Source organism: Platalea leucorodia (genome assembly GCF_965183815.1).
Source record: "Platalea leucorodia genome assembly, chromosome: W".
NCBI lineage: Eukaryota > Metazoa > Chordata > Aves > Pelecaniformes > Threskiornithidae > Platalea > Platalea leucorodia.
Genome location: NC_138859.1, coordinates 39383536 through 39398450, shown reverse-complemented (window position 1 = coordinate 39398450; position 14915 = coordinate 39383536). Strand labels below are relative to the sequence as shown.

General features: G+C 41.1%; 2 protein-coding genes across 4 annotated transcripts in view; both read left to right on the top strand.

The window, feature by feature from the left end:
• The window catches only part of LOC309601972 (FYN-binding protein 1-like), a gene marked incomplete at its 3' end in the record, with an annotated part of 60541 nt that extends 52788 nt beyond the window's left edge, over window positions 1–7753 (top strand). The window contains 1 exon segment of the mRNA XM_082335227.1: window positions 7435–7753. Coding sequence (XP_082191353.1) covers window positions 7435–7753 — 319 coding nt within the window.
• Window positions 7754–8181: 428 nt separating this feature from the next.
• The window catches only part of LOC309601683 (rapamycin-insensitive companion of mTOR-like), an 88951-nt gene continuing 82217 nt past the window's right edge, over window positions 8182–14915 (top strand). For all 3 annotated transcript variants that reach the window (XM_082334850.1, XM_082334849.1, XM_082334851.1), the window contains exons 1-2: window positions 8182–8232; window positions 8394–8441. In XM_082334850.1, the coding sequence (XP_082190976.1) occupies window positions 8184–8232; window positions 8394–8441 (97 nt within the window). In that variant the 5' untranslated portion in view covers window positions 8182–8183. The remainder of the gene's footprint in view (window positions 8233–8393; window positions 8442–14915) is intronic.

Below are 14915 nucleotides of genomic sequence, written 5' to 3'. Positions count from 1 at the left end.
TGTCAACATGAATGTGAATGAAATGTGAATTAGATGGATATCAAGGGTTTTAAGAAACACTCTGCGATTTGTGTTACTTCAGTAGTATCACCAAATCCTACAGCTCAAGCATCATGAGACAGACAAAGAAAAGAAAAATCAGCACTGCCTTTTTTTCCTGCCTTTTAATTCTTTTTTTGGCCTGATTCCTGATTTTCAGGTTCTTAGCAGGAAAAGCTGCCTGCTCCTTCATTTGCATGTGGGTGTACTTCAGGTGGAAAATGTACACAAAACACAGACACAGAATTCGGGGCTCCCGTCCCCTTTTCTTGCTGACAGAAGGGACACCCTGCCAAGCTCCCTTCCCTTCTCTGCATCTCAGCTTCTTTCATGTTCTCCTGCCCTGAATGATGCCATCACACACTTTCCAGCTCACACAGGTAAGCCCAGTTTCTTCTTCTGTATTGATCCAAAGACATCCTTTTTTTTTGTTGTCATTGCCTCCTTTCACCGCCTGAGATGTTCTCTGTACTCTTCTACTTGCTTTCTCGATTACTTCCTGTTCCCTATAATTATTCCTCTTTTCCTTGATCCTCTGACCATGGTGTTCTGTCCTTTGCTTTTCTGCTTCCTTGTTCCTTTCTCTTTTCATCCTTTTAAACTTTTCCCCTACTTCTGCATTCCTGCCCCTGGCACTTTCATTTTTATCTCATTTTTAAAAGCTGCTCTGTTTAAATGCCCATTTTTTGTGCAAGATTTCTAACTCTGTGGGTGACACCAGCAGAGGTTTTATGACTCACTCAACCACTGAGAAGACTTACAATTCTTGTATTTTGCATTCTACGCTGTTTATCCCATAGCATTTAAATTAGGCCAAACATACCTTCCTTCTGCCCTCAGTATTTGGTGGAGATTTTTTCAGTACTTAAGTTGGGATGCTATATGTAAGTAAATTTTACTACCAGCAGCTTAAACTAAATAAAACATAAAAAATCTTTTCTATCCCGTTCCTTTTTCTGCTCCTTTCCGTACTGCCAGGAATGTTCATAGCAAGCTACTTGCTACCAGCCATGTAAGAGACTAAAGCCTGTTCTGATGATATCCACTGACTGCTGAGCATCTCAGAAATTCAAATATTTCAGTATGGATACCATGATGTATAACAGTATTGCTATTAAAACGTTAGCCAGTGCCCAAAGAAAATGTTAATGGGCTTCTTCAGTTTCAAAAAAAGGACCATGAAGACTTAAAAAAAAAGTTTCTGCTGCCATAAGGATTTTAAATCAGATGATGATAAATTATCCTTACATATAGCTTCAACCCTCTTACTGGAGTTTATTTGGACTGAAATACTTAACAGCTGTGGTTTTTTTAAAGTGTTTTTTTCCTCAGGTCTAATTAATATGCCAACCATATGCAGACTCAACATCTGTTGCTTTTCACAGCTTCAGTAGGATTATGTAGTGCAGAATGTTGTGAAAAATCTTACATGAATGGGTGCCTAAATGTGAGGTTGCACTAATTAACAATCTAGTTAGCAACCTGCCCAGTTAATCAGGAAGACTTGTTGCATCACTTGACATTCTGTTATTTTGCAGCTGGTTGTTGCTGCTTTAGTATGCTACTTATTGCTACTCTTGCATAATTTTCTGTCATGCACTGTATGTTCACTTTTTAATTTCTTCCATTACTGGATACTGAAGAAATATTAATATTTTTCCCAGTTGCAATCAATTCAAGTTTTTATTAATATTTTTTTATTTCTAGCTGGATTTAAGGGTACTATATTAATTAATTAACTTAGATCATGCTATCTTCCAAAATCAGAGCAATTCCAGAAAAAGATGTTTACTGAGCTAAAAATTTTGTTAGGAATTGTTTTTTCTTTAGCCAAATCATTTTGCTTTTGCAAACTGCATTATTGATACTGAAAATGTTATATATAAACTCCTTTTCCATAACAATATATGCAGAAATACACCTATTGGATTGTATTTGAAAAGGCTATCATAGGAATATATTAGGAATATACCACATCAGCCAGGAGAGCAATTACACCCCAAAAAGCAAATCCAGTGGAAACAGCCTCCCTGGGGAGCAAACTGTAAATTGCCCCTTGCTTTTTCTACAAGCTGCTTGGTGAATATGAGACCAAAAGGAGTTAATCAAAAAGCTAACACATGGCTCAAAAGTTCAACAAAAAATATTCAGCATCCATCTAAACCTAGTGGTGCCTTTACACACTAGGGTCCTCTTTGCTTGACTCATTCTCTGCACTGTCCCAGTCTGAGCAGTTTGGCAATTCACCCCTTGCCTATAACCAAATGCAGCCTAGGCACTATAGCTGCATCCATACTAGTCACTTAAAACAGTGCCAGGGAACAAACATCCCTGGGCATCGGACCCTGATGGTCTCTACTGCCACATTGGCCAAACTGGACAGTTTTGGCTCAGGACCACTGTAAGGCTGTCCAAGATGGCCCAGCATGTACTTACAGGATCTCCATGTCACCAGTGCCCTCCCCAAGTGACCCCGTGAGCCAGCTGGATTCCCAAGGGAACAGATGTGTGTAAAATGCAATATCCATGCTTTCACATTGCACTTGTGTTTCAAGTCCTCCATCCTTCCTGATAGCCCAAATTCTGCTAGGTTTTCAACAGAGCTCTGGCCACGTTCACATTTTCTCAGACCCTCTGGCAGGGTCCAGGGCAAAGAGACATGGTTCCCAGGAGGCAGCTAGTTTTATACGCAGGAGGAAGGACTTTTCCTATTTCTGCTCATTGCTGTATTATAGAGACACAGAACACAAATCTCAAGAACGGCTCATTAAAGGACTTTTGATTTATGTAGATTAAGCTGCAGCTAGTAGGGTCACCTTTTCCCCCTCATTTCCTTTCCTGCATCCTCTGAAGACTCAGCCTTTTTAATCTTGCAGCACAACCCTCTCCCTAGCAGATCCTAGTGCCTTCCATTGAAAAACAGGCACACAAGCCCTGAGCTGCAGCTGCATCCTCCCACAAATTGCTCTGCATCACTGGATGGAGATGAGGTGTGTAGGCTCTTGCCACTTTACACCCACTGTGTAGCACTTGGAGGTCTGAGAATATCGGTGCGTGGCTGCCCATGGGCCACACATTGTACAGATCTGCTCTAGTACCTGTGTGTTACTTCAGTGACCGCTGGTAGTACAGAGCTGCCAGTAACTTAATTTGATTTTATGTGTTTGTCCAGCTGCTAAAAAAGTGCTTATGAGCTGGATTTGATTGTCTCAAACTGTAGAACTTCTAAACCAAACGCCCACCAGCACCTGTTCTTGACCTGACTCTGAGCTGCTGCTGAGCCAGATGTTTTTACAGTCTAAGATTTTTTTACATAAGAAAAACTAGGTCAAGTGATTCTTGCAATATCAAATAGACAAACCAATATCTGGTCATTTTTGGTGCAGACCAGTTCATCTATCGTATTTGGCCACTGATCAACTTCCAAGATACTTCATTCAATCAGTGATGGTTTCGTTATACCTTCCTTTTTTTATAACTCCATTGCCAATATTTCTTGACTGCAGAAAATAGAGCTCATGTCTTATCCTTTCCTAAGTAGTTTGATGGGCTTCATGTGAAGAAAAAGATTAAAGAAATAGAATGATTACAAAATTCTTGCTAACAATACTGAGTAGCAAAAGCAGCAATGATGTTTTTTAAACCTTTTAATCTCATTAACTAGATTTTTTCCTCTTCCTGTTTGTCCCACTGTCATTCAGGATTTAATGTCTATTTAAAGCCAATTTTATGATATTGCAAATTAAGGAAGATGACTGTTACAAATACAATTGGGTAAGATAAAATGCTCAAGTACAAACCACTGTAGCTCAGTTGAATTCAACAGGCTAACTTCTTATTTGCATAGCTTGATTCAAGTTTACATCTTTTCTCCTTCTACGTGTCTATAAAGGGCAAGCTGCAGCTGGTGTAAATTGCACATCCATATTCATTTCCATGGAGTTCTAACAATTTAAGCCAGTTAAGGCTCTGCCCCTAGCTTGTGCCTCATGCCCATATTTCTTCATTTGACCCCAAACAAATGGAAAGCTCTTCTCCTTGATCTTCATTAGATTTTAAATCTTGAAGATTTATAATTCGTGTAGTAGTATCCTCTATAGCATATTGCAAAACCCTATTCAGTGTATAAAAAGGTGGTCACTGGCAAAATCCCACATGTGAGGGGGCAAAAGGGATTATCTTCTAAATAGAAAAGGATGGAACAAGCAGTTTCTTCATGAGTCCTTTGCATGCACAGGCAAAAATGTAGCTTAGCTTTAGAATCCCCTATCCACCACTGAACATGTAGAAATATTTTAACACAGTTTCAAGATTAACCTGCCTCTGCAAACCTCCAGATGGCACTGGAGGTTTGTTGTTATGTTCTCATAGTCATGCATTGGAGGTGGGAAAGCAAGTATGCAAGCAGCTCACAGGATACTCTGCTTTCACATTGTGTCCCTGGCTTTAGGAGATTTACTTATCCATGTAGAGAAGCTATATTCACATAAAATTATAAACTAAGAAGTAAAATTGAACTAGTCTGATTCCCCATGTGGCCATAAAAATATTTTTTCTTTGATTTGATTCATTGCTTTTTGATTTATACTGATTTAGACACTGAAAGACAAAAATAATAAATCAAAGAGGCTGCCTTATGCTGGATAAACTGTAATTTGTGACGCAGACAAGCCATCAGACCAGTGAAGAAGTTAATTTTCTCTTTGGTATTAATTTCCCCCCTCCCAATGGACAAAATTGCTTCCCCCCCCATTTCTCCCCTCCTGCGTACTCAGGAGAAATAGTAGCTGATGAAAATGTGTAGAAAATTTGATAGGTAAGGAACCTTCATCATTTTTTAATTAAACTTTTGTGATTCTTTCCCCACATTTAATGAGAGAACAGAACAGGGGAAAAGCTCCAAAAATAGATCCCAAAATGTCCTTTACTCTCACAGGGTGAGGACTCCTCATACCAATTATGGCCATGACATTTTAAGGGCCATCACTTTGTGGCATGCTTTTTTTTTTTTTTTTGTGGGAAGCTCCCACATATCTAAGTGGTAGTTAAGGCTAACACATACTTGCTACTTTCCATTTCACCATAACAAAAAGCTTAAAAATCTAATGTTCTTTTTTTTTCAGTTGTGGAAAATATTAATTACACCCCAGAGTACCTTCAATGCAGCCTTGTGGGTTACCAGTTATAACTGACATTATTGCATTATTTTGTGTGTCATTATCAGAGGTAGATAACCTAAATTTTGTCTGCATAATTCAAATATAACTGGGGGGGGGGGGGGGGGGAAGAAAGAGGAAACTGGAGCCCAGCAAGTTAAATGAAATATTTTTATTATTAAAGGGTGTCTGCAGGAACAAAGTGGCAAAAGAGTACCATAGAGTTTAAACATTACTCCTTTCTTACTATCCCTTGTTGGAAGAAGTTGTTCTGGTTCTTTTAAAATACATTGTGTCTGTCTGACTTTGTATCTATAAGGAAGAAATAAGTGCTGTATGCCACTAGCATTTTGTCGTGGTTTAGCCCCAGTCGGCAACCAAGCACCACACAGCCGCTCGCTCACCCTCCCCCCCCCCAGTGGGATGGGGGAGAGAATCAGAAGAGCAAAAGTAAGAAAACTCATGGGTTGAGATAAGAACAGTTTAATAATTGAATAGTAATAATAATAGTAGTAGTAATAATAATAATGTAATGAAAAGGAAAACAAGAGAGAGAGAAACAAAACCCAGGAAAAACAAGTGATGCAATCGCTCACCACCCACCAACCAATGCCCAGCTCATCCCTGAGCAGCGATCGCTGCCCCCTGGCCAACTTCCCCCAGTTTATATACTGAGCATGATGCTATATGGTATGGAATAGCCCTTTGGCCAGTCTGGGTCAGCTGTCCTGGCTGTGCTCCCTCCCAGCTTCTTGGGCACCTGGCAGAGCACAAGAAGCTGGAAAGTCCTTGACTAGTGTAAACTCTGCTCAGAAAGAACCAAAACATCAGTGTGTTATCATCAACATTATTCTCATCCTAATCCCAAAACACAGCACTTATACCAGCTACTAAGAAGAAAATTAACCATATCCCAGCTGAAACCAGGACACATTTAGTATGAGGTCCAAAGCATTTTACATGCAGATTACAGGTTCAAATCCAATCCAGAAGTTTAATAGCAGGCCAACTCTTAGTGGTGCTTCAAAGCTTATGTGAAATTAATTAGTCCCAGTAGAATTTGTAGTAAACAGGATACAACATTACTACCAGAAGCAGTACTTAATTTGGCATATTCAGGAAGTCAAGGGTTCCCTGGACATAAAATTTTAAAGGGCAGCTCTGAGGCATATTGATGAAATCATTTAAGGAAGTTTGATTTGCTTTGGTCCTGTGTTATGGATGGATGGGATATTATTATTTAGAGCTTCTCATTTTGAGAACATGAGGTTCTTCAAGAACATTAGTTTCTTATTTAATAAGCAAAAATTGAAATGGGAAAGTTGCTGAAAATGGTATTTTAATCTAAATATACTTGACATAATTCTATTACAAGAGTCTTATATGTGTGTCATGAACTGATATGCCAGAAAGTTAAAAGTGATACTGTTTTTCTACTCTGGCTTTATAAATAATTATTTTTAATCTCCTAAATCAGTATTAACATTTTAGAAGTGCAAACAATCAGTGTAAAAACTAATTTACAGTTTTTCAGATGAAACTTAATATTCATGAATACTTAATAAAATCAGATTTTTATGAGTAATGCAGGATCTGAATTGAAAGACTACCCTTAGAGAAGAGGGAAAACTAAGTGGAAAATTATGGACTGCAAAACAGGAAAACAATTACCTGACTTTGCGAAGCTATTTTTATATGCCTGGCTACTTCTACACATCAATTTGATTATTATTTGCTGGTTTTTGAAGGTTTTGTTCCTGAGAATTTGGGAAGTCTGGGTGACAGAACTTGTCTTGGCTACAGCTGTTGGAAGCTTCAGGACACGATGCAAAGTATATCTGCTTATTTAAACTTTTGCCTAAAAAAGGACAAGAGCAAGTATATGCAAGTATACTGTTTCTTGTAGCGGAACTTCTTTTCCTTTATGAGTTAATTCTTTTATACATACACTGATTTTATTAGGTAATTTTAACAAACATCAATGTAAAAAATAGATCAACACTTGAGCCTGCAGAGAGACCCACTGACTAAATCAAGAAAGCAATTAAAATATATTTTTTTCTTTAATTACTTCACATATTAAAAAGTGGAGCGCTGAAAACATCCGGTGTATAATGCCAACGGTCATGCTGTATCCACTTGAATTACCATCTCATCACAAGGCAAGTGCAGCTTAAAAAAGGAAAAGTAAGTGGGAAAACGTCATAAAAACAAAACAAAAAGTAACTTCACTTGACAGACCAAAATCTTTAGATGTGGTGATAGAGCAGTTATGTAGGAAGTCAGTTCCCAGCAGCACAAGCTCTTCAGGCAAAGACGACATTTTGCCACGTTTTCTGGCGGAGCGTACGCCTGCGACCGAAGCCGGCGCACCGACACGGAGCGGGGGCGGAGGGGAAGCCCCTCGGATGCCCCTTCGCCCCACCACCCTCCTCTCCCCTCGACTTTGGCCTCTTGGGGCAGAGCTACCGGAGGCGCCTGCGGAGAAGTATTACCGCGCCGAAGCCCCGCAGCGAACCCCGGCGGCGGACGCGGCCCTTGGGATCGCACGGCTCTGAGGACACCGCTGCTTCTCCCTAGGTCACGCTTCCAGCACCTCTGTGCGGCGGGGTGGGCGCCACCCAGGCGTGACCCAGATGTTGCGCTTGGCAGGCAGAGCCCTACACCGCCGCTCCAGGGAGCCCGAAAAGCAGCAGCCCTCACCCGCCCTCTAGTACTTGAGGCCGCCGCTGCCCGTCCCCCCCCGCGCCGAGTGGCCCTGGGGTCACAGCCACCGCTTCGACAAGGAAGAGGGGCCGCGGCCAAGCAGGGCCTCTCGGGGACGGCAACGGCTGCTCAGCCTCGTCTCAGCCGCCACCCCCACGCTCCTCCCGCCGGTGGTGCGACTACAGGACAGGGGAGGGAGTGCTAACCGTGGCGGCAGCTCCGCGGGTTTCTCCTCGCGAGAGTGGGCGAGGTTTCCGGTGTTGTGACTGTGGGGCCTTAAACATGGCGGTGAGTCTCCGCGCCCGCTCGTTAAGGCACCTCCGTATTCGAGGTAAGGGGCTTGGGAAGGCCGCTGCAGTAGGCTGCTTTCTCTACCCTCCCCCGGCGACTCTTGCCCTACGCCGGTATCCAGCCGTCCCCTCTGTTCCCTTCTCTTTCTTCGGTTCCTTCCTCCCCGCTAGCCTAACGCGCTTCTCTCACCTGTCCCCGCAGGTCGAAACGATAGCGGTGAGGAGAACGTCCCCCTCGATCTTAGCCGAGGTATGGGCCGGTGGGGCGGGGGTTACCGCCTGCCCCTTGCTGCGCGCCCGCCGAGAGGGGGGGCCGCCGGTGGCGAGCGGCCTGGTGCCCCGGGCCGGTGTGGTGGCGCGTGGGGGGGGGGTGGGGTGGGAAGACGGAGCAGGTGTCGCCGAGTGCTGGTGCCCGGCGTCCTGTAGCGAGCGGACCTTCCCGTAGGTGGAAGCCTCTCCCCAGCCCCCGCCGCCTGCGGGGCAGCACGGGCGCCCCTCGGGCACCGCGGGGCCGTGCCGGGGATACAGGGCTGGCCTTCCCCAGCCGCGGGCGAAGAGAGCCCCTGCGTGTGGGCAGAGGCTCTTTGGCGCTTCTGGGATTGTTTTTGAAAGGGGCTGTTTGTAGACGGGGCTGTTTACAGTGTCCGGCCTGCGGTGGGGCTGCCCGCGCCGTGCCTGTCGGCCTCGCCACCGGGGCTCTCTCTGGCCGTGGCTCCGCTCGGCGGATCGGGACCGTGCGCCTCTGGGGAGCACCTCGGCAGTGCCGGCTCGTCCTGCCTCAGTCCCTTGTTGTATATCCGTATCTGTCCCAGGCAGGCTGGCCGCGGTGCTTGCCGTGAGACCAGAAGGCACTTGTTAAGTTGCTCCAGAATGCCCTCCACTGCTCTCAGATGTTTGGGGGGGATAAGAGGAAAGAAACAACAATAACATTTGCTGCACACTAACTAGTTGTCTCTCAGACAAATGGCAACTCGTTCCCTACCCAAATCTGTAGTTTATCTTGTCTTGCTGAGGGCTAAGGGAAGGGTTCGACTCTCCCCAGGAGCTGAATAAAATGCAGAAAACAAAGTGGCCCACTAGTAGCAATGATCTTCCCAGGGGCAGAAGATCTTGATCTGGGGGAGGGAATAACTGTTCTGCTTCAGGAGATCCAGGACTGCTGCTATCCTGAATAGATACATTTTATGAGGAAATAGGCAGGGAAATGACAGAATCAATGAGAGAAAAGTGGACTGTGAAATGTAAAGGAAGTACAAATATTAGCAGCATCAATAAAGTTTTCAGCTTAGTATAAGGCTGTATCAACAATTCCACCTCTAATTCTTTTTTCCCCAGTATAATCTGGTTTTAGAATTTTCTTATTAAGCAGCTGAAAGTTATCTCTGGATAACCATGGGCTGAAAGTTATCTCTGCATATACATATCATATTTACAAATGTATTTTAGTTCCTGGGAAAAGCTGTGAGGTTTTTTTCAGTTTAAAGCAACAGGCTCTTAGTCTCCTCCCATCCTATATCCAAATGGACATGATTGCTTTAGTGAGACATTGTCTTTAGAATTAAAACAAGTGGAACTTTTGTCAACAGAATGCGGGACAAAGGCCTCAACAGTTCAAACACATGACAATTATTACTGTAAGCAGTGTTATCTGTTTATGAACTTTACAGAATCAGGATTTTATTGAATGGGTTTAGTAACTTTTTTATGCTGTGTAGCACACTGAATCGTTTTGATGTGAAAGAACAATACACAAAATTTAAATGCTGGAGCAGTTCCTATTTAGCGATGGCTTGCTGAACAATGAGTTAGCATACAAGTCAGACCTTTGCTAGTCCATAGCTGTGGACTATATACTAACTCCATTCTTTTCATGCAAGAAGCCAGTGCTGTTAAGTATTTCAGAACTAATAATAGATGTGGGGAGGGTGCTAGCCTTGTTTGTGCTGCTTTGGGTCCTACTTCTTCCTGGCTTTTTGTGCAGTAAGACTTGGAGAATGCTTTGCTGCATGTAGAGCTGATCTAACTTTCTCTGTATGCTTTTTGTTTGCTCTTTTCTCTGCTGCTGTAGTTTGAGGGGTGCCCACATTTTCCCAGAACACACCATGTTGTTCTCTTAACGTATTTTTACCATGGCTGGTATAGTAGGTTTTACTCTTTGGAGCCTTTTGGTGCTCTGCATTTTTAAAAATATATATAATAATGTTTATGAAAGGCATTTTATATGATGGTGCATTGTGTGTGATCACTCTATGTACAAGATTAGCCTGGTAAAAGATCATAATGTAAAGTCTCTTATTCTGATAAATAGATCATAATGTAAAATCTCTTATTCTGATAAATCTTCTTTTGGGACAATGATTTTCTTAACTTTTTCCTAGAAAATCAGTTTGCTGAAAGGATGATCAACTCTGGAAAAATTGTCCCCAGCACAAATGTGGTTGGGTGTAATTTTGGTATAGCAAGAAAAAAAACCTGTGCTGATACAGGTTAAACTGGTTGCTTTTGTCTACTTAAGGTCATATATCATGTCTTCTGTTGATTACAAAATTGCAATTAATAATTGGGATTAAGAATACTCAGGTTTTGGCCTTGCGTTATATTACCTGCTCGGAATAGAACAGAAAAGGGAAAGGAGGACAGACTCACTACCAGTGCAACTCCCATTGCAGTCACCTGACTACTGAAATCAAGCTCGTAACTTCTTAAGGCCAGAAAGGACAATTGGCATTATTGACCAGGTTATTGCATTTGGTAGGAATTCTTGCATTGAGTCCAGTCATGGTTGTGTATGTAACCATGCTACAAGTATTATATGCTTTTAGCATAACTCATCTTCATCTCTAATTGTTTTACAGGGATTCCAAGCTGAATTACAGAAGCTTACATACCTTCCAAAGCTCTGGGCACTGTAAAAGGCTTGTGTAATCTACACTTCGTTTGTTGCTAAATTCTTTGCTCATCTCTGTAACTGAATCTACTTACAAACTGGTTTTTGAAAATTTGTTACTGTTTCAGTATCGCATTATCCTGTTCGGTGACCAACACCTTTTCCTTTGTTGGAGTTTCAGCTGTTGCCTTTGGGCTGTGAAGGCCTAAATAGTTTGGAACTTGCCTAGTTGAGAGCAGTGTCTTACAGTGCCTTATCTGTAGTCAGGCTCCTTTTAAATGCCCTTCTTTCAAGGGATCCCCGTTTTCTTGGATTCCTGTAGCTCTGAGCCTGAAATGGCTATTAGGAACTTTTCAGAGCTTGTTCATTTACTGAAGCTTTGGAGAGATACAAGGGTGCCAACTGCTGATGGTCGAGTGCTGTTCATGTCTGTATGTTTTCATTTCCTCCTTTTTGAGGGTAACAGGTACATTTCAGTTAGTCTTCACTTTTAATTATCTCCAACATTGATACTTTCATTTATTATTAATAAATGTGCATTATGAGATACTACTTTGATTTAGCAACTTTTCTTGTATGGCTGATTCCTGTTTTGTAAATGTTGAGTCTTCTAGCTATAACATGAGACAAATATGAATAAAGTAGCTGAGAAAACTGGCTTTTTTTTTTCCTCCCCAAGAGTGAGTTTCACAAAATTGGCTTAGTGTTATCTGAAAAAAATACCCTTTTCCTTTTTTTCCTCCCTTCTCCATCATTTCCTTCTATCATGTAGGTAAAAATAAATACAAAAGTTCAACTTAACTTCACAAGATCTGAACTGTATTGCTTTTCTTACTATGCTTACATCATTTTAAACCATGTTGTATTTGATTCCATGTGCCGACATGGCAAATCGTAATGCATTGCATGCAGGGCAAATGTCTTGGGATGTTATTTGCAGTTTACAGCCCACAAAAATGTTGGGTGTTTTTAAGGGTTATTTGTGGGATAGTTAAAGAAGGCTGGATGAATTTTGTTTCCAAATTCAGCTTGAGATTTGGTGACCATGCTGTTTCCAGCTTCCTTCATCAGTATGGAAGAAGCGGGGAGGGATGCTGCACACCTGTCTGATACTGAGAGTTCAAGTAGTGGTGGAGGAAAAAAACCCTTTTGGAGTGCTTGCAGCAAGGTAGTAGGGAACCAGTGCAGAGATGGTAGCTGGTGTATACTTTCTTGGTGGCTCAAAGGCAATTCTTCCACACTAACGGCAAGACTGTTACGGAAAGCCTTTAAGTTCTTCTTTGCATACTCTTGCAATACATGGTCCGGCTTGAAAATATGGAGAAGTGGGGCTCCGCTGCACCTTAGAAACACTATTTTAATAATACCCAAATAAACAAAATGTGTGGGCGCCTTTAACCCTCGCTTTGCGGTATGCCATTGTGATGGGTAACTATAGCAGGATGCTTGCGTTGGAGCAAATCACACAGAGCAATAGCTCTTTTTTTGCTTCTTTGTTTGTGAATCTGTAACAGAAGCTGTAATAGGAGCAAGGCAATATTTAGCAGCGTTTTTCTTGGCTCTTCTGAGATATAGAGGGGCAACTTGAAAAACAGCTGGAGGGAGATCTTACTTGCCTTGCTGTCTGAGAAATTCTCTACTGCATTATTCTTGAATATTGTTTTTGGTTTTGTTTTTTTATATAGTTGGAGACTAAAGGGGAAGTGATTGATGGTGGCAGCTTGCTAAATTTTTTGGCAACATGTAACCTTTTGGTAGATTTTGAAAGTAAGGGAGTTAGAGATACTCAGTATATGCACTCCAAAAAAAATTAAGGCATATGCTTAGCTTTCCTGTCTGCATTTGTGCTTCAGTTGACCCTTGTTTTGGAATTGTATAGCACTTTGGCCTGGTTAGATTAATAACACTTGCATAGCTTTGGCTTTGCTTCCTAAGGTATTACTGCTTTTACAGTCTTAAGACTTTTCGGAACTACTAAAATGGTGCGTGCTTAAAATATTTTCACTTTCATTTCTTGAAAACAGGAACAACATCTTTAATGAAGGAAAGATCTTAACAAAAGGCAACTTTAAAACATTATCACTTGCTTACCTAGCGTTAAGGTATCTTTAGGAGCTGGGCACTACCATGTCTTTCAAGATCTGCATTCATGTCTGTCTTTTTAAAGTTTTTGTAGGTGGATTCTTTATGTTTTTCCTGCTGTGGTTCAGATTGGTCAATCTCTAATTTCTGTTGCCTTCTTGATATGAATGTTTTAGTCTTTGCCATAAATGTTCTTCAGGTTTTTTTTTTTTTCTTCCCCTCTACCCACTTCCCCCCCCTTGAGATTAATACAGTGCTTAGTTTCAGGAATTTTTTTTTTGTGTGTGAGAGCCTATCTGGTGTAGATGATGTGTAAAGAAACACACCCCCATCATAATTACAGTAAATAAGGAAGCTATGTCAATGATAGCCTTCCCAGAAAGAAATACATCAGATATTTGCCCAATCTCATGATCTTCATGCATACTTTACCAATTACCTGTCAATCTTGGAATTTTTTCCCTAATAACATAGAAGAGATGCTCAATATCAGGTAGAGGTTTTGTGGTTGTTGTTGTTGTTGTTTTGTTTTGGTTTTTTTTTTTTTTTTCCTTAAAAGTGGGAAGAAGTGAAATAGTTATAGTGGAAAAATGGCTGTTTACAAACTGGTTATATCCATACAAACCCAAACACTGCAGAAAAGAAGGATGTTCAAGAGGGTTATAGGATGGCTTGAGAATTTGTGTTGAAATGATGGCTGACTAGTTTTGGGGAATGTGCTAAAAAATCAGATATGCTTTTTATCTTTCATACTAATTGAGACTCCTGCCTGAGACTTTTTAAAATAACAATAAATGACATGAATCATCTACCTTAAAATCAACCAGCTTCTTAAAACAAAGACATAAGCATGTGACTTGAGGCTTTGATAACTACACAATAGATTACATAAAATAAGAGGTTTGCTTTTCATTAGAAGTGTGTTTTACAGCATGCAGGTAGGCAGATGCTTATACCATAGTGCAGGTTACTTTGCATACTGAGCAGTGCTCCTGTGATGATTTCTGATACAGAAGGGAAGGTGCTATAACACTGGTACACAAGTGCTGGCTGATATTTGACAAATTGTTTTAACTGGAGTGCTTTTAACTTTCACAATAAAATGTATTTTGCTTTATTCTAGTTTAAAAATCTGTAGTATTAATATATTCATGTATACTGCAGAAATGATTTTTTTTTTTTCCTTATTTGCCAACCATCTGTGGTGGTGATGGAAAATTTGGGTGGAATGGATCAGAAAAAAAAGTAGGAGTTAGCAAAACTTTAGAGCATGATTAGTAAAGAGTGTATTCACTAAATCCTTGCAGCTGGTGAAGAGGAGGAATGCTGATAAAGATGTATAAGTGAGAAAATGGAGTAAAAAAACCCAACACAACCCAACCAAAAAAACCCAGTCCCAAAGAACAAAAAGCCCTACTTACAGTTATATTTTCTTAGTTATGTGACTGAATTTTACTGTTCTTCACTATCTAGACTTCTTTAAGCTCCTTGGTTTTGTCTGAGTGCTACTTATTGTTACTGGTTTGGCCACATCTAACCATTTATTCAGGTAGCTGCTCCTGGAACATTTCAAGAAGCTACTTTTTAAAAATTATTTTTATTTTGTAGAAATTAAAGACACTTAATTGTCTGAGGTGTAAAATGAAAAGCACAAAGATTTTGAATTACCTTTCAGTTGGAGAAATGGGTAGTTAAAATTTCATGCTGTTTGAGTGATACTTTGAGTAACCTTGTGAGTCTAGGACCAAAAGGATG